This window comes from Phaeoacremonium minimum (assembly GCF_000392275.1).
Source record: "Phaeoacremonium minimum UCRPA7 unplaced genomic scaffold PA7_03_scaffold_594, whole genome shotgun sequence".
In the NCBI taxonomy this organism is placed as follows: Eukaryota; Fungi; Ascomycota; class Sordariomycetes; order Togniniales; family Togniniaceae; genus Phaeoacremonium; species Phaeoacremonium minimum.
Window position 1 is genome coordinate 23,967 of NW_006921496.1, and position 23,692 is coordinate 47,658.

At 50.1% G+C, this 23,692-nt stretch overlaps 4 protein-coding genes across 4 annotated transcripts; 3 read left to right on the forward strand and 1 right to left on the reverse strand.

Annotated features, from left to right (window-relative positions):
* Positions 1 to 3,602: 3,602 nt before the first annotated feature.
* On the forward strand, positions 3,603 to 4,784 carry UCRPA7_8424 (hypothetical protein; the record flags this gene model as incomplete). Its single annotated transcript, XM_007920937.1, has 1 exon — positions 3,603 to 4,784. The coding sequence occupies one exon, from the start codon at positions 3,603 to 3,605 to the stop codon at positions 4,782 to 4,784; it is 1,182 nt and encodes a 393-aa protein (XP_007919128.1).
* A 9,320-nt stretch (positions 4,785 to 14,104) lies between these two features.
* On the forward strand, positions 14,105 to 15,699 carry UCRPA7_8425 (putative carboxypeptidase protein; the record flags this gene model as incomplete). Its single annotated transcript, XM_007920938.1, has 2 exons — positions 14,105 to 14,351; positions 14,537 to 15,699. The coding sequence occupies 2 exons, from the start codon at positions 14,105 to 14,107 to the stop codon at positions 15,697 to 15,699; spliced, it is 1,410 nt and encodes a 469-aa protein (XP_007919129.1).
* A 1,942-nt stretch (positions 15,700 to 17,641) lies between these two features.
* On the reverse strand, positions 17,642 to 20,126 carry UCRPA7_8426 (putative small oligopeptide opt family protein; the record flags this gene model as incomplete). Its single annotated transcript, XM_007920939.1, has 6 exons — positions 17,642 to 17,974; positions 18,026 to 18,214; positions 18,268 to 19,203; positions 19,447 to 19,769; positions 19,835 to 19,980; positions 20,062 to 20,126. 6 exons carry the CDS (start codon positions 20,124 to 20,126, stop codon positions 17,642 to 17,644), a joined length of 1,992 nt encoding a protein of 663 aa, XP_007919130.1.
* Positions 20,127 to 21,619: 1,493 nt separating this feature from the next.
* Positions 21,620 to 22,337, forward strand: UCRPA7_8427 (putative branched-chain amino acid cytosolic protein; the record flags this gene model as incomplete). Its single annotated transcript, XM_007920940.1, has 3 exons — positions 21,620 to 21,646; positions 21,713 to 22,075; positions 22,131 to 22,337. The coding sequence occupies 3 exons, from the start codon at positions 21,620 to 21,622 to the stop codon at positions 22,335 to 22,337; spliced, it is 597 nt and encodes a 198-aa protein (XP_007919131.1).
* Positions 22,338 to 23,692: the final 1,355 nt, after the last annotated feature.

Here is a 23,692-nt window from a genome sequence, read left to right on the forward strand (position 1 = left end):
AGATTAAAATGTCCTGGGCTCACTGGATAATTTATGAATTCCAAGACGAAAAGTTCATTCTCGATGAAATCAAAGACATAAACTTGGTTTCCCAGCCAGATGGATTATCTTATTTATTTACCGCGGCGTACGGACGGTATGTAAGCCTAAGAGCCCGACAAATGAAGCCTCGCGTGGTCAAACATCTTTTAGAGGCCGGTGCATCTCCCAACGACCGAATGACTGCCACCCTCAACGATTCATACATCTGTTCATCAGTCTGGCGTTTCTTCTGCGTTGCATTTGCAAGAAAAAATATACCTAGTGAATACTCTTCCCAGGAAAATTGGGGACTACAGGGATTGAAATACTTTCTTCGGACGAAGGAGGTGGAAAGGAATGTCGTCATTCTCCTCGATCTAAAAAAAGATGGGGAAAGATATGATGATAAATTTGATGAGAATGGAGCTACGCATGCTGTTTCCCTGCTAAACCTAGTACAACAGCTAGAGCCTGATAATTGTCATCAATGGGCTAGAGAATTTGGGCTGCTCGGGAAAACACCATGGGCCTGGCTGCAGAACGCCTGGGTATCACTTTCACCGCGTGGAAAGAAGTCCCTGACCTACGTATCCACCCAACATTATCTCGATTACACTCTTGGCATGGAAATACCGGAGAGCTACCGTGGAAATCATGCTAAGAATGGTGTCTCCTTCAGCGTGCGTTCTGTTGTGATTGGAAGGACGATGTTGCCGGCTACTGGCCTGGCAGTGCGAGTTTACTAGTATAATTTCTAATGCCATGCTTACCCTACCAAAAGGCTCAAAGTATATGCGGGCAAAAGACCAATGTGAGGTTCCCCTCTGACCCGTGTCAGTTTGAGCTCGAAATCATGCAGCAAATCAGCCTACATTTGCAAAACAAGATAGCATTGCAATGGCTTGGTATGGAACTTTTCCTCCGCTGTATGTCTGCAAATAAAACAATACGTAAGAGTCGTTGAGTAGAGGATGAAGTGTCTTCATTTTTCGAGTTTGTGAGGGGTGGGATCATCTAATGTCAACATTCCCACAAGCCGATGCGCATCGATTGCCGCAAATGGCTATCAGCCCCTGATCTGATAGGCTACCTAGGGCGGCCGCCCCGTGTTATGGCCAAGACAATTTCACATGTGAACATGGTGATTAGTCGAATGGGGGGGATTCGCGAGTTCGTATTACATGTCAGCATCTATTGCAGATAGCTACTGCCGTGATTACGAAAGCGCATAGATTTCATGTCAATGACCGGCACATAAAATGGTGAAGGGCTCCTAGTAATCGCCAACTCGAGATACGAAATTTTGTGCAGATCCGGTTTTGAGAGATTCTGGCAAAGATGTCTGACCGTTTCAAGGTTATTGTGGTCGGCGGTGGGCCTGTTGGACTTATCGTCGCCCACATCCTATCCGCAGTGAACATCGACTATATCGTCCTAGAGCGTCACAGTACATTCGAGACAGAGAATGGGTCAACTATTGCTATTTGGCCTCATAATGTCCGCATCCTTGACCAACTCGGCCTTTTAGATGGTATTCGCAAGCTTGATATTCTGATACATGACAAAGTAAACCTCCGACCGGATGGCAGAGTTATTGCCGAATCCGACATGCCTTATGGGACTGGAAGACTGTAAGTTTCGGACGATTGCAATGGCACTATCTGGGCTAATAAACAAAAAGTCATGGTCATAAGACGATAGTTTTCCATAGGTTCCGTCTTGTCAAGTTCCTGTTTGATAACCTGCCCGACAAGTCTAAGGCATTGGCCGCGCAGGAGGTGGACAACATCTCCTTCGAAGAGAACAGCGCGACAGTCCACTGCAAAGACGGTAGTTCGCACAAGGGCTCCTTAATAATTGGTGCCGACGGTGTCAAAAGCAAAGTGCGCGACCTCATGCATAGCCTTGCTACTGTACATGAGCAAGACTTAGGCGAAGAGCCACCGTTTCTTTCAACGTACAGAGCCCTGTTCGGATACACCAAGGGGCCCTTGGCCGGTATGAAGCCCGGTGTGCTCTTTGAGACAAGGGGGAGAGATGTTCACTTCCAAGTCACGACATGCGAGGCGCAGGCCAACTTTGCAGCGTATTTTGCTCTGCCAAAGCCGACAACGGAGTCTCCGCGCTTTACGGCGGATCAGGTGGAAGAGCATGCCTCTCAAATCGCAGACCTCGTAGTGCACCAAGGCGGCACAAGATTTCAGGAAGTCTGGGCACAGAAAAACTGGGCGCATCTCGCCAATATTGAAGAAGGACTTGTCCGTCATTGGCATTGGCATCGCATTGTGTTGGTCGGCGACTCTTGTAATAAGCAGGATCCGCAGGCGGCGATGGGTCTCAACACCGGCATACAGAATGCGGTGGCTCTGGCGAACTCTCTCGTAGAGTTGCTCCAAAATCAAAGCGAGCCTTCACTTTCAGCCATAAATCGGACATTGACAGCATTTCAGAAAAAGAGGGAGGGGCCCACGAGTAAAGACTGCAGGACAGCGGCTTTGACAGCACGAACCGCTGGCTGGCGCTGGGCTCCCCTGAAGTTTGCTGATGTGCATGTTCTTCCGCACTTGGGTGGAGATCTCACCTTGCTGCGGTGGGTACTCTCGCCTCAGATGAAGAATGGTGTCGTGCTGGACGGTGTGGAGGAGAAGAACAGAAAGGATGGTAAGCTGGAGTGGGCAAGGCATCCTCGATTCAAAGGTGAGACAGCTAAGGCATGAACACTCTCTTTGGTTTGCTAGACATAGCGATTGTAACTCTTGGGGGCAGTAGAGATTAGGCATCTCACTCAAATTTCGGTATTGCTCTCTTTTGAATGACTACGTACCAAACGCGGTGGCGAGTCTGCCCTCATGTACCATAATTAGGTCAACCTCAATGTCTAAGGTGATGTCAGAATGTCTTGAGCCTTGAAAGGACGGACGTCGTCACGCTAGAGAGAACTTTGGCTGAGGGGCTTTCATACTTGCTGAATGAAATTAGGATCATTAGGCGGCCCTGATCCCATCGGCGGGAAGGATTATACGACATGGCACGGATCTCCGTGTGCTTTGGCGGTAGAGTGCTTACTCCAGTTCTTTAACCTAGCGACTTCCCACCAACAGTTCTCGCTTGCCATCCGCCAGCTCCGAACAAGTTTTGCGCATCGCATTCTAACTCGCATTCGAATCAAGACATATTGTGTGAAGCACGGGACTTGTCATGGCAAGCCAGCGGGGCAGAGTGCAGGCCGCTACCTAATACAGAACATACCATGCCCATGCTCTGTTACCAATTTCGTAAAAAAATCAAGAAAAGCATTCATCAAGTCACGCCGCCTTATGCCGCAGAAGTAATATAGCATCGGCCCCCAAGCCCAGACATCCCTTCGCGTTTTCCCTGGGAATAGGTCCCAATTAGCAGGGTCGCATCCCAATAGGTCAATTCAATGACAAACAAACAAGCCACAATCGTGGTCTCAACGGCCGTCTTACTGTCAGCCCTACAGGGGCTGTCTTATAAAGGGCAGACAGGTCAGTCGATATGTTGGGACTGTAGCTCTCCAGTGTCGCCTTTGCTCACCTACGTCGGTCTTTACCAATACCATGAAGGGCTTCGCTTGTCTCATCCTCGCCGGTCTGGCTTCTGGGCTGGCCACTGTTCGATCCTCGTGCAAGGACTGCACCGTTAGCACAATTGCGAATGGCGTTGTGGCCAACGGCTCAGTTCCCATTGACACCTCTCCGCGTACCCATTTCTTTAACACGACGCTCCAGGAGCTGAACTCAACAGCTTGGGAGTACTGGTATACAGATGGTGTCTCCGAGAGCGGCGACGCCGCTGTCACGCTCGTCTTCTTCAGGGATCCATCGCTCCTTGCTGCAGGCCTTGGAACTCTTCGGGTTTCCGTTGATGCCGTCTGGGGGAACGGAACTCACTTCTCTACCATGATTTTCGCGGACAATTCGAACGTCACAGACTGCAAACATGGTGTGGCGGGCTGGGAGAACAAGGGGGTGTGGTCTGGCGGAGCCTGCACGGACTGCTGGTTTAAGAGCGTGGACGACAATAACTTCATTGTGCGAATCGCTGGCACTGGTATCGAGGGCAACACTGTCGATGGAACCTTCGAGCTGACATCATTCACCCACCCGCGCTACCCGGATGGTACCAACTATCCTTCGAAGAGCGCGAGTGTTGAGCTGGCACCCCTGATCTACTGGAACGAGGCTATCCCCGCTGGAAAGGTCAAGACATCTTTTACCCTTTCCGGCACAGAGCTGTCCTTCAGCGGGTACGGCGGCTTTGATCGCAACTGGGGACCCTTCATCTGGGATTTCGTGGCTGATCACTGGTGGTGGGTTCGCATCGTCACTGAGCCGTACTCTGCTGTCTTCTGGAAGTACTTCTCGCCAATCTCAAACCGGTATCATGTCTACGGATACCTAGAGGAGAGCGGCAAGGTGCTTGTCAGAGCTTCATCAGAGGAAGCCGACAACGGCAAGGACTGGGCGACCATACAGTTGAAGAATGACACTAATGGTGTTCGCGGCTCGTTCGCGGACGATAACACTGGCTTTATTATCGATTTTCATTCTGCTGCGACGGGTGGTGTATGGCAGTTTGATGTGGATCATACCAACGTCGTCTTCGAAGCACCAGGTTCCAACGACGAGTACTCCCGCTTCGCTAATGTCGCCAAGGGAGGAAAGGTTGGAGGTAAGCAATTCGCAGGTATTGCCAAGAGTGAGCAAAATCACATCATCACTGTATATCCACTTCCTTGATTCAGATTGATTATGGACCAAAAGGGGTCTTGGTATCAGTTGAGTGGTAATATAATCCTAGCAGTCTTGTTTGGTTTGCTCATGTCAAGTAATGGAGACTCATTTCAGCCACAATTGTGAAAGAATGTATAAACTTCGTTGTAGATATTGGCTGAATCTTCTTGATGTAACCCATAGACTCGAAAAGAAATTGCCCGTGCCTCAATGCAGACCTGCCTTTGCTCCTGTGGTTTCTTAAGGTTTTGTGTTCTTTGCAATAAAGCTGAGAAGGAGCTTAGAGAGAGTTTCGGGCTGCTCTTCCATGACATAGTGACCACAGTCATCGAGCACTACTTCTTGAACATGGTCAGCTACCATCTTGGCTACCAGACCCATCTTAGCTCCCACGCCAAAATCCCCCCCTACTGCCAGAACAGGCATCTGGAGTTTCTTTTCGGCCAAGCCAAGAATCTGTAAACTAGTTTGCGGAACAGCTCGGTAATATTCAAAGCCCCTGGACATAGCCCCGTGCTTTGAGTATGCTTCGATGTAGATCTTCCTGCTGTCCTCGGTGATACGCTCAGGATGAGTCGCTTTGGTGTCAAAAAGCCAATTCAAATAGGCGCCCTCTTTTCCTTCAACAAGAATCTCAGGAAGGTCGGGGAGAGCGTTGAATGAGAACTGAAATAATTTGTTGTTGACCTCATGTGGGAGTGGGAAAGGGAGGCCTCGAGATACCCCTGGGAGTGTTGCATCCATGATGGTGAGACTCAGCACTTGCTCTGGGTACTGAGCCGCCCAGGCATACCCAATGATCGTTCCCACATCATGGCCAATGACATGTACCGGTTCCTTGAGCATGGCAGCGATAACTTCATGAAGAATATTGCTAATGTTAGTCACACTGTAGTCCCCTGACGGAGCATCCGAGCCGCCAAGTCCGGGTGGGTCTGCAGCGAACACCCGGTGCCTTGACGAGAGCTCCGGGAAAAGGGGCAAGAATGCCTCCGCGGTCTGAGGCCAGCCCGGCAACAGAACTAAAGGTGGTCCCGTTTGACCAGACACAATAAATCTGATACCACGCTCGCGGATGACGGAACTAGCCATGGTGCAGTCACCTTATGAAACAGCGTGTTCTTCTGGTCTGAGGTATGGACAAGGCGGTGGTCAGTGAATGATTGCGCTTCGAGGCACGATGAAGATGTAGAGATTATACACTAATCACGTTGCAACCCCACATGTATGATTGTAAGTGAGTTTGAGACAATTGCTGGAAGCCAATTTATCCAATGTCGACTTCATGAAGGCAGAGCCGGATGTGCTGTTTATATGCACTGAGAGAGTACACCAATATTACCAGACTTTGGGCGCGGAGCTCTAAGCCGCCGAACCCCGTTCGTTTGGACTCTCTTCGAACGCCGGTTCGAGTGCTGACAAGACAGAAGCCGATCGGACTTCTGGGCGGCTCTCTCGGACTCGTCTCAGACACCTTGGTGGCGCTTCAATTTATACGAGCGGCAAGGCCTAGCAACTTCGGACAGATAACAATGCGGCCTCAAGGGTCAATCAAAACAGGCCATGGCTGCAATCAAGCAAAGAATGACCTATCATGGCACGATACAATGATCCGTGGCCCACCCTTGATTGGATCGGGAATGCAGGATGATCCTGAAAGGTATCTTCTCTGCTTCTTTCCCACTCAAGTGCTCCCGATCTCCAAAGTCCAATGCTCCAAATCCTCTACTAATGGCGCAGTCCCACACACGTTCGTCCTCCTCAAGAGCATCATCTTCCTCGACCCTGGCGGAGATTATGTCCCAGTTACCGGCCAGCCGCCTCCTCCGAACAAGCTCTGCATCAATGAACTTCAAAAGCCTCCTCGCCTGGCTCACATTCCAGATGCCTTCCCGTGGTCCGAAGGCCTCATACCCGCTAAGCCACCCCGCTATCCAGCTTCGGATGCCGGTGTTCTGTGTCCACCGGTAGGCACCGACGATTGCTGGCATCATGCCGTGACCGAACGCGTCCGCTTGGCCGCACGCTGCAGGCGAAAGACCGGCCGCGATCCGACAGATATGACGCACCGTTCTCTCAGTGTCTGACGGTTGCAGCCTATCTGCTCCGTCAAAATACCGGGTGCGAGTACGCATTCGTGCGCATAGAAAGTGGGCATAATTGACAGCGGCAGTGTATGGATCAGAAGAATTGGGAAAGGTGAGGGGAGTCATGTCGACTGGCGCGGCTGTGGACGGGTACGAAGGGTCGGGCGGAAACGCGACCGGCTCTTCGAGACCAGTATCGACAGGTAGCTCTGAAGCGGGGAGACGACGCTGCCATGCGAGGAGCTGCTTCTCCAACATCTCCATTTTCATTGCCCATTTCTCATTCAGGTTGGGTCTGTATCGAAACTTCAGTTCCAGTTTACTGACTTCCTGTATTAGAACAAGGAGGCGATCCCGTGGAGAGTCGGAAAGCTCCATCATGGAAGCAAGGTCGCTAGCAACGCCGGGGTTCATGTTGTTGAGGTTAGTGACCGAGTACTCATCGTTTTGCATTTCTACCAGTAACGCCATTCGCGCGAAAGCATGGGCTAGCGGACGTCCTTTTGGCGAGCTCATAATTCTGCTATGCCAAGCACTCAAAACCCTACCTGCTGCCCTCAGATGGGCTCGCCATGCGGCAAGTAATCCCCAGCGCAAGTCAAAATTAGCCAGCACGAGTCGTGTAAGGAGCCAAGCAAGGAGGTCATCAAGACCAACATCGCGGAAGGCCTCAGCAGCAGTATCTGGAAAGATGCTGTGAAGAGTTTGGAGTGCCGTAGCGTAGTGGCGTAGTGCGTGACGTTTTGGCGACGACGCCTCGTCTGTCGATGGCGAGTGAGACTCTTCATCCGGGAAGTTCAGGGCGGACAGAGCAAGTGCAGCACTGTAAAGATGAGGGGCCGACAGTCTGTCATCCGCGACAAAATCTTTCAGAGGTAATATAGTCGCCAGTCCCTTTACCTTATCCTCGAGTACAGACTGGTAATACTCCGGATCCCGAGGTGACTGAAAGCATTGATAAGCGGGCGGCGTGTTCATTGAGATCGGAGATGAGATTGATATCGAGGAGCAGAACAAGTCATCCGGAGCATACAGATCCATTCCACCGAACCTGTCCGTGTACAAAGTTGGATGTTGTATCATGGAGAAGGCTGATCCAGAGAGGTGCAATTGTCTGTTGTTATTATCCTGAAATGATTGGGCTAGACTCAGGTCTTGCCACATCCAGTCCTCATTTTCCGGCATGATCATGACCTCGTCGGTTGATTGAGGACGATTGTCATTGCTATTCCCAAGGGGATAAATGGAAGAAACATCTACCTCATCAAGCAAGTTCATAGATGATGGCTCTGGGTTGGGAGCAGGTTTCTCAGTGGGCTGTGTCCGCCGTCTCTTCCGCGTTGGGACCTTGCCCTGTGATTTCTGAGTGACCGAGAAAGTTTGGTCGCGAAAGGCGAACTTGACGCCATAACCCTCGCATTTCAAGTCCACCCTCTGGCACTTTGGTGGGAATTGAGTTAGCATCGAATACAAAAAAAGCAGGCCTACGCGTGATGAGCAGAACTTACGTTGAGGCATTCAGGACTACCCTTGTCGCATCTCAAGTGCCTCTTTCGGCAGGTGAAGCAACCACTCCGATCACGAGACACCACATTCCGACGCCGAGGACCTTGCTGGCCATTTTCTGAGTCTGACGGCGGTGTATGGGACATGGCCACGATGCATGTGAAGTTGAAAAGCCTTGAGTTATAAGAGCCTCGCACCTGGTCTCCACCCAAAGGCCTGGAGAGGACGTATTTATGGGTATCGTTATGGATGTCCCGCGATGGAAAGAATTCGAAGGAGAAGGCGAGCCCGGAAGGGGATCCGGTAGATTTTACAACCATCTGGCCATCCCCTCAGCGCCTTATCTTTCTCCACTACTCGGTAAAGCTACTGTAGCCTCCAAAGACAGCGACCAACATGTCGATCCCCACCCTTATCGCACCTAATATTCCAGTCTTCCAGTCACCAATTAGGAATGTCATTCACTAGGAAGCTGGCCTCACGACTCTTCCAAGGCCTGACTGCCGAAAACATGCCATTTGGCGGTCAACCTACTGTAGTTCCGGCGAGAAGGCGGCTAAAAATCCGACGGCAACATTGAAACATTCCTCCTCTGCTAGGTTAATTTCAATGAAATCCCATGGTCTCTACGAAAATAGCCTTCTTTAACTTGCTTTCAATCCGCTTCTATCTACTATGATCTACGAACTCCTGCCTTCTCTGGGCGTGTTACTACTGTACATCGCTTTCCAGAGTTTCCAAAACTCGCCTTGGCCAGAGTCTACCAACTGCTGAGGATTGCCTCGCTCAACTACTTGTCCCTTATCCATCACCAACACCATGTCAAAGTCTATGATTGTTGCTAAACGGTGTGCAATTGCCAGCAACGTTTTGTCGGCCAGGCGCTCGCGCAGAAGTCTTTGGATGCGATGATCGCTTGCCTCGTCGAGACTCGCAGTCGCCTCATCAATTATTACGATCTTCGTGTCGGCGACAAGAGCCCTGGCGACTGCTATAAGTTGGCGCTCGCCCTGTGATAAATTGGCCCCATTTGCTGTGATTACTTGATCCAGTGACCAGTGCTTGTCAGTGTTTCCCAGCACATCATCCAGCACGCCTTGCAGTGCCGCGTCTTCTACAGTGCCTGTGAAGTCAAGATTGAAGCGTAGCTGGCCCTCAAAAAGCGTCGGATTCTGAGGAATGAAGCTTACTCCCTGCCGTAAGTGCTCGGCGTCAACTGTGTCTAAGTCAATTCCGTCAATTGCCACTCGGCCCTTGAACTTGGTTGCAAGACGCAAGACACTAGCTACGAGTGAGCTCTTGCCGCTACCAGAGCGTCCCACGATGGCGATGCGTTGACATGGCCGTGCATCTAGATCAACTCCGGACAGAACTGGCTCGCTATCCAACAAATATCCGGCCGTCAAGTTCTCGACTTCTAAGTGGCCATGTGATGGCCAACTTGTGAGGTCTTGATCCGGGTTAGCTCCTGCAACTACTTTAGGTTCTTGTGGGATAGTGTGAGCGTATTCCTCAATTCGCTGAAAGCTGTTCATCTCAACCTCCAAAAGACTTGAGAGGTACACAACATCTATACTATCAGTATGCTTTTTGGCATGGGTAGTGGAGTGAACGAGACTTACAGAGGAGAGCAGTGCACAATGTGGTCGAGCTGGTCATGCTAAACCCAATTGTTGCAGGGCTTGCACTGCTGGAAAGCACTGCCAGGGTAGCGGTCGAGAGCGAGATTGCACCGGCGAAAAAATCCATTCGCACAGCCAGCCATCTTTGGCTTGCGCTGACTGCCTCCCATGCGCGAAGGTAACGTTCTAACGCCTGCAAGAAGTGTACATTAAAAGCAAACTCCACACGGTGAGCTCTGATGACCTCAATACCCGACACCGCGTCAGATATGTTAGAAAGCAGAGGCGAAAGGCTCGCAGCATACAGACGTTTCGCTGCAGTCGAGCCATGCAGGTAGACGTGACCTGTGTAAAGTGCTATCGTGAGAACAGCGATTGCTGGAAGTAGAAAGGCGGGAAGCATGGAAGACACAGCCGCGAGACGGAAACCGATAGACAAGTAGTTTTCAACCACCTGCTTCAACAATTCCGTCACCGTGTTGTCAAGAGAGAACATGTCGGAAGAGAAGCGGTTCATAATTTGGCCAGCTGGCGTACAGGTAATCCAGGTAAACGCTGCGCCAAACACAGACATCAACATCTTCAGATGCTCTATGCGGCTTGCACGAAGCGCACCACGAAAGAAAATGAGGGATGCCAGAGATATCAGTGTCAGTTGAATGACGCCAATGCCGGCATATATCGTCAGGTTAAAAGTCGTGCCAGAAGTCCATGGAGCGGTATTGCCATTTCTGGACTCAGTTGACCACCGCATCAGCCATAACGACGACGCAACATCCGATGCCTGAGCCGTGAGAATAAGGGCGCAAAGCAAGATTAAGAATGCAGGAGATCCAAACAGTCTTAGGTATTTCAGCATATATAATCGGCCTATTAAGCCAGTCATGAGCGATTCGGAGCCTGATTTGGATGGACGCGAAGTCGCTTCCGCATCCTGTTCTGATGCGACGCTGCCCTCTCTGACGCTGAGCGTCTCTCCGGATAGAGTCGACAGCAAACTTTTGTTTTCCGGGTTTTTTGCAACCTCGAGTACAGTGTCCACTCGTTTCGTCACACACTGAACACTCCCGTCCCCGAGTTCTATCTCGAGTTCGGCAAACTCCTTGCACTTTGGGTCCTCTGTGACCAAGACCACAGTTCGATTCTTCATTAGGGGCCCCAGAATGCAATTTTCAACAATCCACTTCGAGGTTGAGGAGTCCAGAGCCGACAATACATCGTCCAGGAGAATTGTCTTCGTATTGGCGTAAATTGCTCTGGCCAATGCCACACGGGCTCGTTGGCCACCGGAAAGGGAGCCACCAGACTCGCCGACTTCAGTCAAGTCACCTTCAGGAAGCGATTGGAAGTCGACTTCGAGGCAGACAGCACGTATCACATCTTCGTATCTCTTGGCTGAGAATGGAGACGTGAAGAGAATATTGTCCTTGATAGATCCACCTTGTAGCCAAGGGGCTTGACCGGCATAAGAGATGACCTCCGTTGAGTAAGAACGTATGGTTATTTCACCCTCTACCACGGGAAGTTCAGCTATCAGCGCCTTAAGAAGGGTGGATTTGCCAGATCTAAATTCATGTTAGCTGGTTTCTTTCCACATTGAGTCGTATTTCATACCCAGTCTTGCCCGTGATGACATTGAGTCCACCACGAACCAACTCAAAATTGACGTTGCTAAGAATTGGCTTCAGGCATTCTATTTTACCAACACTAATAGTTGCCCGCCGTGCGCCAAGAAACGTCCTTTCGCCAACCTGAAATGGTTCCTCGCAAGCTTCTAGAAGACTCTCTGGGTCACGGTCCAAGAATACTACGACACGTTTCAATGAGACCATTGATTGCGCATAGGTACTGACGCCAATAACTGCTAGGGACAGCATTGACTTCAAGGTATTGAATATGGCCACCACAGTGAAGACAACTGCAGGAGTCAGGGGCTGTCCCGCGCCGAGCGTGTAGATGCCCAGAGACATAACCAGAGGCACGAGCACGAAGGCAGATGAGACTGTCTCGGATGCAGTTGTCACAATTGCCTTTTGCCAGATAGCTTTCAGCTCAGCCTCTCGCTTCTCGCCAATCCAGCTTGTGAAAGCAGATGACTGGCCCAACATCTTGATAGTCTGAAGACCCTTGATGGTTTCGCTGACACGATGCACTCTTAAGTCTATGGCAGCCATAACTCGTGTCTGCGCGACTCCTTGAAAGGCGCTAATGCACCACGAGATGGGAATTCGAGTGACGAGAATCGTCAAAAGGCCCGGCACATATGACCAGCCGATCGTCTGGTAGAGTAGGACACTGGCTACTGCAATTTCGACGGGTACCATAAACCCTGCCATAATGGTGTACCGAATTGTCGTGACTTTGTCGATGTCTGCGGCAACGTGATTGGTAACTTGAGCAACATCTGGGCGCAGGCCCGGCTTTTGTTGCAGAAGCTTTCGATAAACAGTATGAATAACCAGCCCCTTGAAGTAGCAAATAGTCTGTGTCGAGAAGAACTCGAAGGTTTGCATACAGAGGCCGCGAGCAATAGGCGAGATGCCAAACAGCAGGATAGAAAACCATGGCCTGAAGCTTGTGGTGTTGGTCGAGCCTTCAAGATGCTGGAGTAGACTGCGCAGCCCAATCGCTCCAATAAACTCGGCCAATCCACAAAGAATCATGAGTAAAGCCATCCCAGCAAGCCGTGGCCTGAATATATGCCATAGCGCACAGGTCGATGTGGTCGTCTTCGATCGTGTCTCCTCGAACGTTTCCGACCATATCACGGGATCACTTCCTGGCATTAGTGGCGGAAGATCATCAATTGTCACTTCGTCATGAAAGCGATAGGCTTTGAGAATGAACGGACTCGCCCAACCGTAGCTCCACCATCGTGTGATTGGGGTGCAGGTGGCAGATGGATGTGGTGGTGAGCCATCGATGGGAACGACGTAATGAAAAGGGGTAAATAGTGGGATGATAACGGACACCGAGAAACTGCAAATGATATGAACTGCTTCAAGCCGTGAAATATAGAAGCTGGGCTGGCCTGGTTGGACAACAGATAGAGGTAGAATGTAATTTGGAATAGTGTAAAAGACGAAGTTCGTCAAGGCAAAGGCATTTGCAGCCAGATGAATATCTCTACGATGCCTTGATGAGATGAGATAGTAGAATCGTAGCAATAGAGTCAAACCCTGCATCTCATGTTAAACTGCTTCATGCTGTTAAATGGGATCAGCCTCTGAAGCTTACACAAATAGCTGTGGATATACCAGCGGCAAGCTTTGCTTGGTAGCAGAAAGCCTGGAATGCGGAGATGATACTGAGCGCTCCAACCCCCAGGATAGCCAGTATGTTGATCAAAATGTGTGCTAATGAGAAATACCTGGCTGTTTTCTCTTGTCGATGCTGAAGAAGCCGACGAATGAAGAACACAAACAGCAAAATTGCACTGCCAGCCACTGGAGCTACACTAAAGAGCTCAAGAGTCTCTGGTTCTTCTGTAAGGGGAGGCTGAAACACTACCTGGACAGACATGATGCTCCAGGCGCATTAGTGTGGCGCATGTCACGTCAAGCCAGGGTCGAGGTACTGTGGCGTGGGGAGATACATGGAGAGATAGAAGACGAAAGGCCGAAAGAATTGCGGCAGCTCACATTATACCGTTCTATGATAAGTAAATGCGTTCTCCAGGCTCACTTTCGTTCTACTTGCCCTGTTCTTGGCCAACAAAACCCCCTTGCCACTCTGGTCTAGTGTTAAAGTTTTCCTTCTCATTCACGATACTGTTAGTCACTCCTCTATGTCAATTATGTTCATTTATTCGTAACTTGCCCAAAAGAGTAAATCAGCTTATCTCGAATGTTCATCGTACAGAATTGCCGTGTTGGGTTAGTCGCTTAAACTCACGGCGGGCACCCGCCTCATCTTGTCAATTGGCCCACCGCCACTATCATCAGGCCGATTTTCCTAATTGGTCGCTGTTATTGAAATCGAATATTGTTCTTTCTACATGTACAGTATCTTAACCGCCGTTATCGCAATCCTTGGGCGTTGAGGCTCTCTGACTTGCGGAGGCTCAGCTAGCAACAACGATCAAGGTCCCAGCAGTGTGCACCTCGTTAACATGGCTGTCATGTCGTCCGTGCTGAAAGGTACCTTGGCGGCCTTATGCGTGCCGCTTCTGGCCACTGCATCCCCTACCTTCAACCAACAAGTGCTTGGGGATGTTAGCACAGGTTTCAAGACATTCAGTCTACCCGAACATCCGGATTATTCAATCCGCATTCGTGAGCAAAGCGATGAGCTGTGTAATGCAGGCTCCAAACAATACACAGGGTGGTTGGACACCGGCGGCAAGCACCTGTTCTTCTGTAAGCCATGGATAGGCCCCTACTCAGTTCCACGTTGCTAACTACCTTAGGGTATGTCGAGAGTTTGAATGATCCAACAAATGACCCATTGAATCTATGGATGACCGGAGGACCTGGCTGCAGTGGCCTTATCGGTAAATTGCATCGTCCATCAGACTGAACGATGCAAACTAACATATGTGCAGGCATGATGCTCGAGCTGGGACCATGCTTGATCAACAAGGATGGCACTGGCACTTACAGGAATAAATTCTCATGGACCATGAATTCCTCGATGATTTTTATCGATCAGCCCGCCGGAACTGGGTTCTCCTATACAAATGAGGGTGTAGACATGCCCTCAGATTCCTTTGTTGCAGCGGCAGATACATATGTGTTCCTTCGCATCTTCTACTCTGTCTTTCCGCATTTGAAGAGTTTGCCTTTTCACATCTCGGGCGAGAGTTACGGCGGTCACTACGTGCCCACAGTTGCAGCTGAGATCGTCCGCTACAACACGGCACGCATCGCTCCTGAGTTCAAGATCCCCTTAAAGTCGATCATGCTAGGAGACGGATTTGTCTCCCCGCTAGATGTCACATGGGGATACTATGAGACCCTTTGCAAGCCGAAAGCTGGAGTACCAGAACCAGTATTCAATGAGACACGATGCACGCAAATTGCAGAGGCTCTTCCGCGTTGTGTATACCTTCATGAGGCATGCTATTCATATTCTGATCCCATCCTCTGCCACGCGGCCGATCAATATTGCATTGACGAGATCCGAAACCTCTTTGATTTGGAGGCCGGCGGCGGTGGCCGTGATCCCTTCGACATCACTCGCACATGCGAAGTGGACCAGTTCTGCTACCTAGGTGTTTTGGATATCGAAAGGTATATGAACACGCCGTCTGTATGGTCAAGCCTCGATGTTCCAGCACCGGTCGCAAATTTCAGCCTAATGAGCATGGACATCCACAATATGTTCACTGCGGGCAACGATCTGTACGTCAATACGGCCGAGGAGGTCCGTTATGTACTACAGGAGGGCATTGATGTCCTGGTTTATAACGGCAATCTTGATTTGGCATGTAATACGCCTGGTAACTTACGATGGTCTGAGAGACTGCCTTGGGCCGGCCAAGCGGAGTTTGTGGCTCAAGAGTTACGGCCTTGGTACGCGACCCGAGACGGGGAGAAAGTGCAGGCGGGAACTATGAAGGAGGTCAAGGCATCTGTTCTCGGGAAGAAAGAGCTAGCGAGATTTTCATTCGTCACGTATGACTATGCTGGCCATATGGTGCCCTTAAATCAGCCTGAGCTATCACTTTACATGCTCAACCAGTGGCTAGCTGGCGAAGAATTCTAGACTGTTACTCTGTCGGCAAAACACATCATCAGCCAAGGTCGCAATGTGTTGTTAGACTCCAGTGAATTTGAATACCATCACTAATTCTTGTATGATCTTCGTCTAAACCCTTAGTGGATCCAGCTTCAGGGCGTGAACTCAGTAATGATATTACGAAACCTTTTCTTTTCGCTGCACTTTATAGTTCAGCATATTTGAATTCTAGCGCTTAGGCTAAGAAGGATCTAGTTCCTGCCCGTTGCCTCAATAGGTAACAAGATACGACTAGCAACTCAATACATGCATGCAAGACCTATCCTCGATAGGATTTGGCTGTCAATATCAACCGACTGATTCTCGGACTCAAAAGCCAACTTTAAACATGTCATCTCTACGAGCCCTCAAGTTCGTTAGTTAAAGAGTTAAGACGAACCATCGCCAGGTTTCACATGGCTCTGGGGCTGACACGAAAAGGAGGCAACGGTCACAGAGACGTGTAAAGACACAGTGACATAAGTCTGATATCTGTTCCATTTCGTCGCAATCCATGGGCTCAGTTGACGACAGCTCCAATATGTCCGGCCCGGCGGACCCGTCTCTCCCTGTCATCGCTTACCTAGGTAACTTGCCTCCGTCAATTGACCCACTTCTCGGGCGGCTCCGATCCCGGTTCAACATATTCAGCTATTCTGTCACCTCGGAAGATCAGTTCTTCTTAGACTTCCAAGCCGACTCCTCACCACTCTCCAAAGTATCGGGAATATTGAGACTCGGGACTCACGCCACCACCGGCCTCCCGCAAGGATGGACAGCCTCCATTGCCAAACTTCCAAAAGTGCCACCGACACTGAAGTTACTCGTAAATCTTGGTCATGGTCTTGACAAGGAGGACATATCCGGCAATATGTATCGTGGCATCATGGTTTGCGGAACGGCTGGTGGGACAAATTCGACATCCACCGTTGCGCTTTATCTTACCATTGCCGCTTTCAGACAATTGAGTTCCGCTGAGAGAGCGGCGAGGACTGCGATTCCCAAACTTTTTGTTGGTGCCATGCACGCAGCATCGAGAGTAGGAGTTGACCCAGACGGCAAGACTGTCGGTATCGTCGGTTATGGCAAAATTGGAAAACGGACCGGCCAATTGCTGGCTGCCATTGGGATGCAGGTGTGCTGCGTGAAACGGAATGATGCGCCGAAGGGCAAGAAATTTACCGTCGACGAGGACGGCGTGCATGAGTACAGCAAGATAGACGACATGATTCCTGATGTGGACTGTCTTGTTCTCACATGTCCATACACGACAGAGACACATCACATAATTCATGAGCAGCGGATACGAAGGATGAGGAAAGGGGTACGCATTGTAAATGTCGCGAGAGGAAAATGTATCGACGAAGAAGCTCTCATTAAAGGCATCGAGGATGGAATTATTGGCGGTGTCGGTCTTGATGTCTACGAAAACGAGTGAGCCCTCTGTTTCATTTTGTGACATCGGGAGCTAATACTTTGAGTAGACCAATGATCAGCTCCAAGCTACTAGAACTTGACTGCGTGTCATTACTACCTCATATCGGCGGCTTATCAGTCGAGTCTACCGAGGTATAACCCTAGCCCCCCTCCTATGGAAGATCTTTGTTAACGCATCTTTAGAGACACATCCGCAGTGCATTCGAGATAATTGAAGACTTCTGGCCAGAGGAGTAGATACAAGGGAAGGATAACTGGAGCATTAGTCATAGTATTCCGAGGGAATGTAACAAGATAAACATGTCGATGCTTGGTCTTATCCTAGATTTGATAGTTTTACTGCATGGGCATGTTCAAGTTTAAGCCGAAAAGAATATCAACATCAAATTAGATGTGTGTTAACTCACGAACGTAGCATAACAATCTAGAACATTACTCATCATCATCTCATCCTTCTCAAGGAATTGCCTATGTCAAATCACCCCTAGTCCTGTTAGACCCAGTTCTTGGGGCCAAACGTCTCACCAGGAGCAACAGAGTCTAGTGCCGTGCCTAATCCATCAGCTGTTGTGTAGGCGATGGTATTACCCCACCAATTAAGCTCGACACCCGGATAAGTCAGGCAGAAGAAGACGAGGAATGTGGTGATAGCCAGGCCCGAGTCCAATGCGGCCGAGAGCAGGTAATTATACTTGGTCCACCAGTCGCGGAATCTGCGCTTGATGGTCCAGTTAAATACAAGTCCCACGAGAGCCCAAGAAATGGTATTCGCAGCCGTAGCAGGCGGAATGGATGAGGTAGACGAGAAGATGACCGGTGTGTGAATCTAGCAATATTGTCAATGGACTGAAAATTGACACATGGCAATTTAACGTACCTTCTGAAGAATTTTGTTGTCAGGGAACTTCAAAGCTAGGAAGTAAATGATGACGGGTAGAACGGCGCCGATTAGCAGGAACCAGAGCATACTGTTGTACATGCTCCCATTCTTGAAAAGCTTCGATGGTCCAATAAGACCCCAGAAGACAGCATTGGCGGCGTAACCGTTCGCCAGAGGACAGAAGAACTGCAATTAAGGTCAGTATGTTTAGCACTAGTAAAGCTGAATGGATTACTCACATTGTTATCTGCCGAAGGGGTACAAATACCGTTGACGTTGCCCATTGCCCACAAATTAACAGCCGTCTGGACCATCCATGAGATAATGATCGCGATAAGTTGCGCAGCAAACGTAACCCTTGGTGGAATTTTCATGTAATGGCCCGTCTTCATCGACTGAACATAGCCAAGACCCTGGAAAGTGCAAACGAGAGTGAACACCTTGAAGACGACATTGTTCATCATGTTTCCGGGCCAGATGAAGCCACCAATGAGGGCTGCAAGAACACCAGTATTAACGGTCATGTTGCTCGTCGCCTTCATAAGGCCAATCGGCACAAGTAGGACAACGTTTAAAAGCATGCTGACAACTAGTCCCCACCAAGGCAGCTGAGTGTTGTACACATACAGGAAGGCGACACTGATACCGAATATTCCTGCAAGAACAATGCCATACCACCACTCAGGAACAGGCTTATACGCTCGCATAAGACGGCCATGAACATCCTCTGACTCATCCTTTGTGCCACGGAATGCAGCCTTGAAGGCGCTCCAAAGCATGTGCCGATGATATAGGTATGTGTGCACAAGGATTGAGGTAACAGATGCGAAACCAAGGCCGTATGAAAGAACAGAAGTGGTAGAGAGAAACACAGGTGAGTAGTCATAGTAAGCATCGTTGTTGATGCTGTAATCCGGGTTCATGACACGGGAGGTGTTATACGCCTGGCCAGTGTTGTCGAATGTGCCAGAAGATGAGAATGGGAAGTAGCGGCCATACCAAACGTTCTGCCAGTGTAGGGCAGGCGAGATGATCCATAGGAAAAGGACGCTCCCCCCCAAAACATTCCAGATAGCCCAAGATGGCACAATCAAAGGAGAAGACAAGTAGCCAGAGATTTGATTCCAGTCGAGGGTCAGTGGAAGCAGATCCATACCAGAAGTTGCGCCGAATACCTGGTTCAGAGTGACGTTATTTGGTCTGATCCATGTGATCCAAGCGAATGTTGTAAGGGACGTAAACAAGAAAGTCGGCACCACCTGCCACACGGCAGAAACCAAAACCGCCAACCAGAAGAACTTCATTCGATGCATCTTCCAGCCGTTGGCAATAGCATTATGAAATTTATTGTCATGGAAGCCATAGATCATTGAGCAGGTTGGTAAAGCACCAGGCCAAACGCAAAAGGCAGGTCTGACCAAAAATCGGTGGAAAATGCCGACAAAGCCGAAACTGAGGGCCTGTGTTGATAACAAGAACATGAATCGGAAGCCAGGATCAATAGGAATGTCGAGGAACTTGTCAAAAGCGACGTATACATCGGAAGCGAGAGAACCGTTATCAAACGCAGCGACCAAGCTCGACATAATAGCCGTGATTGTGTGTTCCTTATGGTTGAATGGGCCGGGATTCAAAGTGAACTTGTAGCCAAAGACATTGAAGATTCGAGCAGGTAGAACACGGGCCATAAAGTGTCCGATTGGAAGGGTCACGATGATGACGAGATAGGCTGCGAGAAAGACTATACCATAGTCCAGTCAGTATTGTAGTTTTACAATTAGGATAGTCGGTACGAGACGTGCTTACTGGGTGGGGAGTGCAGCTGGAAGAACTGCAAAAGTCCCGAGAAAATAAGCGTTGAGACGCATCCTAGGAACCATGCTCTGAAAGTATTGACTGGCAACTCTGGGTCGTCAATGGGTGGCACAATGGCTCTGACCTCAGGATACGGCCTAAGAAGTCCATGGTGTTAGTGCGCGGTGGAATGAATGGACGAGTTCTTGGGCAACTCGAGACAATGTAAGTAGACTTACGAGTCCTCAATCTCAGCACTACCAACTTCAACATCATTGAATCCGGTGGACGCGGGATTCTTCATGTCGTGATCGTCGGAGCCGCTATGTCTTGGCTCCGTGTCAGCCACCAACATGTGGCCGGGGTCCGTCTTCTCGCTCATGGCGCCGTGTGCCGTGCGGCTCGGGACTTGGCCAAAAATTTAGGTAATTCAAACAGGCTGGATCCTGTAGAAAAGTTTTCCGTAAGCCGCTGGCCCCGTCATGGAGGCTCTTGGAGCGGCCCTCGTGGCCTTGATGAATGCGTCGCGAATTCGTAAATGGCCCCATGGAGTCGCGATTTCGTCGTACAGGATTACCGCATTTGGCTACGGTAGGGGGTCGCCTTCTTATCAGTGGCCAGTTCCCGTCAAAGATGCAGAGCCGTTTGCCTTATCACTCCTGTGCCTCTGGACTTATCTTTTGGTGGAGAATGCGCGGCCCGCAGAGATCCGTATTCCGCGGTCGATCCTGTCAATTCAGCCGGCACGACTCGTGGTAGACGCCAAAAGTCCAGAGATCAGAAGACTACAACCTGACTACTCCTCTAGTTACCGGGGACTAGATAGTGTCAAACTAACGTGCGATAAGTGTATGGCATCGCAGGCTATAAACAGGCCTAGACCAGCAATTAAAGGGTTCCGCTCTCCCCTTTCACCGTACCTCGTTACTAGATTGGGAAACCACAGAGCCGCCAGTAGCCTCTTCACGCTATCGACACAGGAAACATGAACCAGCAATTGCGAATGCAAATAGCTGGAATGGGTTGGCCTTATCATGTTAGCTATAAACAACCGTTGTTTAGTTAATTTGAATCTACGAGGAGACGAAACTGCATTACAGGTTATTGATACGAGCCCTTGCAGCGGTCAATTGGGTGATTGGAATCCGTCCCAACTCATCTCTTCAAAGCCAGCAACAGGCAGTGTCATGGCGCCCTCTGCAATCAATGACAGCAATGGCTTTGGCCCCACTATCCAACCCCTGGATGCATCCTTGCTGAAGACGACCCTCCTGTCTCCGGGGAAGGAGCCCCCAGTCCCAGCGGCAGATGACCCCATCCGGCGCACACAAAGTTACACGACCAGCCACATGTTGACGGTGACATGGACTCAGAAAGCTGGTTGGGCAAACCCAGAGATTAGACCGTATGAGAACTTCAGCTTTTCGCCGACGACGAGTGTGCTACATTACGGCACAGAATGTTTCGAGGGTTTGAAGGCGTATCGAGGAACTGACAACCGCTTACGACTTTTTCGTCCAGAGCTGAACTGTGCGCGTCTGCGCGTCTCGTCGCTTCGAGGGGGCCTTCCTGACTTCGATCCTATAGAATTAGCCAAGTTGATTGAGTCTTTTCTGGCTGTTGACGGACCACGGTGGCTCCCAGACCAAGGTACTTTCTTGTATGTTCGGCCAGCCATCATTGGTACGAGTGCAGCTCTGGGCGTTAGCAGACCAAGCGAGGCTCTTCTATTTGTCATCGCTGTGCTCTTCCCACAATTTGGACAGGCTGGTCCCGGGCTCAAGCTGCTCTGCAGCAATGGACAAGTCAGGGCGTGGCCTGGTGGTTTCGGAAACGCAAAGGTGAATTGTTGCCCTTTCTGGAAACACATCCGCTGATTCATTATGACAGCTTGGTGCGAACTACGCGCCAACACTTGTTGCACAGGAAGAAGCCAACAAACAAGGCTTCATTCAAGTTCTATGGCTGTTCGGCCCCGAGGATAACGTGACGGAGGCCGGGGCCAGCAATTTCTTTGTCATCATCCGGAATAAGGAGAGTGGGCGGCCGGAGCTGCTGACACCTCCGCTTGGAGACATCATCCTGGACGGCGTGACACGGAAGAGCGTTCTGGAGCTAGCGAAAGAGCGACTGACAGATGGCACCAACGGACTAGAAGGCCTGGACGTTGCAGAGCGACAAATCACAATGGGTGAGCTTGTTGAGGCCTCAAAAGAGGGGCGGTTGCTTGAAGCCTGCGTAACTGGTACTGCAGTATGTTTGCTCTCCACTTGGCCTTCGTGACACTGGTCTAACTTGGTAATCCCAGTTCTTTATTGCCCCAGTTGGGGTAATTCGATATCGCGACGCAGACATCAAGATTGGAGCGGTGGAGGATGGTGTCCTAAAGGCACCCTATACATTGCAGATTCGCGACTGGCTCAGAAAGATTATGTATGGCGAGGAAAATAATAAATGGGGGCGGTTAATAGATGAAATGTGTAGAAGATACCAGATCACCGCAAAGACAGATTAGATCAATGAAGGTGAATAGAGCGCATGCAGCCCCAAATGTTCGAAGTGATACTGCTTAACGTATTGACAAGCGGCAACATCATTCCACGACGAGAAGTGCCAAGGAATTGTCAGATAGGTAGGAGGGCATTTTTCAAGATTGGCAATCACCAAGAACCGGAGCATGTGTATGTGCGGTCTACATTTTTCGATGTAACCCATTCAAGGCCATCTCCGCCCCTGAGGAACGCTTCACTTTCGGATGTTCGCAGCATATGCCCACACTTGTGCCAACCACATGCGTGAGGCTCCGAGTAATACAGGGTGACTGGTTTACTTTGACGGTGTGTCTCGAGGATAAGACATACTATGTGTTCATGTTCATATCTAAGAGTGCTAAGGTCTGCAAAATGTGACTGGTGGCACGCCGCCATTTCTTGCTTCCTGTGATCATCGCTCGTGGCTTGTCAGACCGTTCAATGAGATCATAGGGGCCTTACCGGAGGGGTCCACCAAGGACTACTTACTTGACATGGAGTGGCGGCCAGGATGTGGCTTCGTCGTGCCGGCTGTGTGAATGACCGCCTTCTTAGGCGGTGTCCAGCGTAACGTCAGCGCTCCCCTCTCCAACCACTAACATTCTCAGAGTGCTCTAGCACTAATGCACGATCGCCAAGTTAAAAAGCGGCGACGTATTACGTAGCAGACACAGCAGGATGATGTCGGAGGGTGCAATCCTGCTCGACGGCCGTCAAGGCATCTCAATCTAGTTATATTGACTATTCACCATTGAATCCTGTTTGCCTAGCCTGTGGTGTGATTCTTCACCCAGAAGGGATTGAATGACAGATTCACTCACGAAAGTCAAACAAGACTCAATATGCCCTCAAGTCAAAGAGGAAACCGCCTGAGAAGGCGAGATTCACTCGACGGTTATGACGATGTTCCACGAACAACCCGGGACTCGCAGAGAGGTCGAGGACGCAGGCCGTCGCCAGTACGATATCGAAGCTCAAGCTACAATGGGAATGACCACCGTTATAGAGACCACTCTTACGATTCATACGACTCTTACGATGACATTCCAAGATCTAGAAGGCAGAAGTCTACCCGTAGCGGCGGCACTCGGCGGCACCGTAGCGCGACACGGCACCGCAGTCCGTCCCGCAGGTCATCCCGTAGCCTGAGCATGGACCGCAGTGCGAAAACAGACCAAGCTGTGCGGGCGGCTCTGACCGCCGGCGCTCTAGAGGCTATCAAGCAGCGTAAAAATCCTGGTGGTTGGGTTGGCTCGAAAGGTGCCAGAGTTGCGACAGCAGCGATTAGTGCTGCGGCGATCGACGTCATGGTAGACAAAGACCCTGGGAGGAAGAAAAC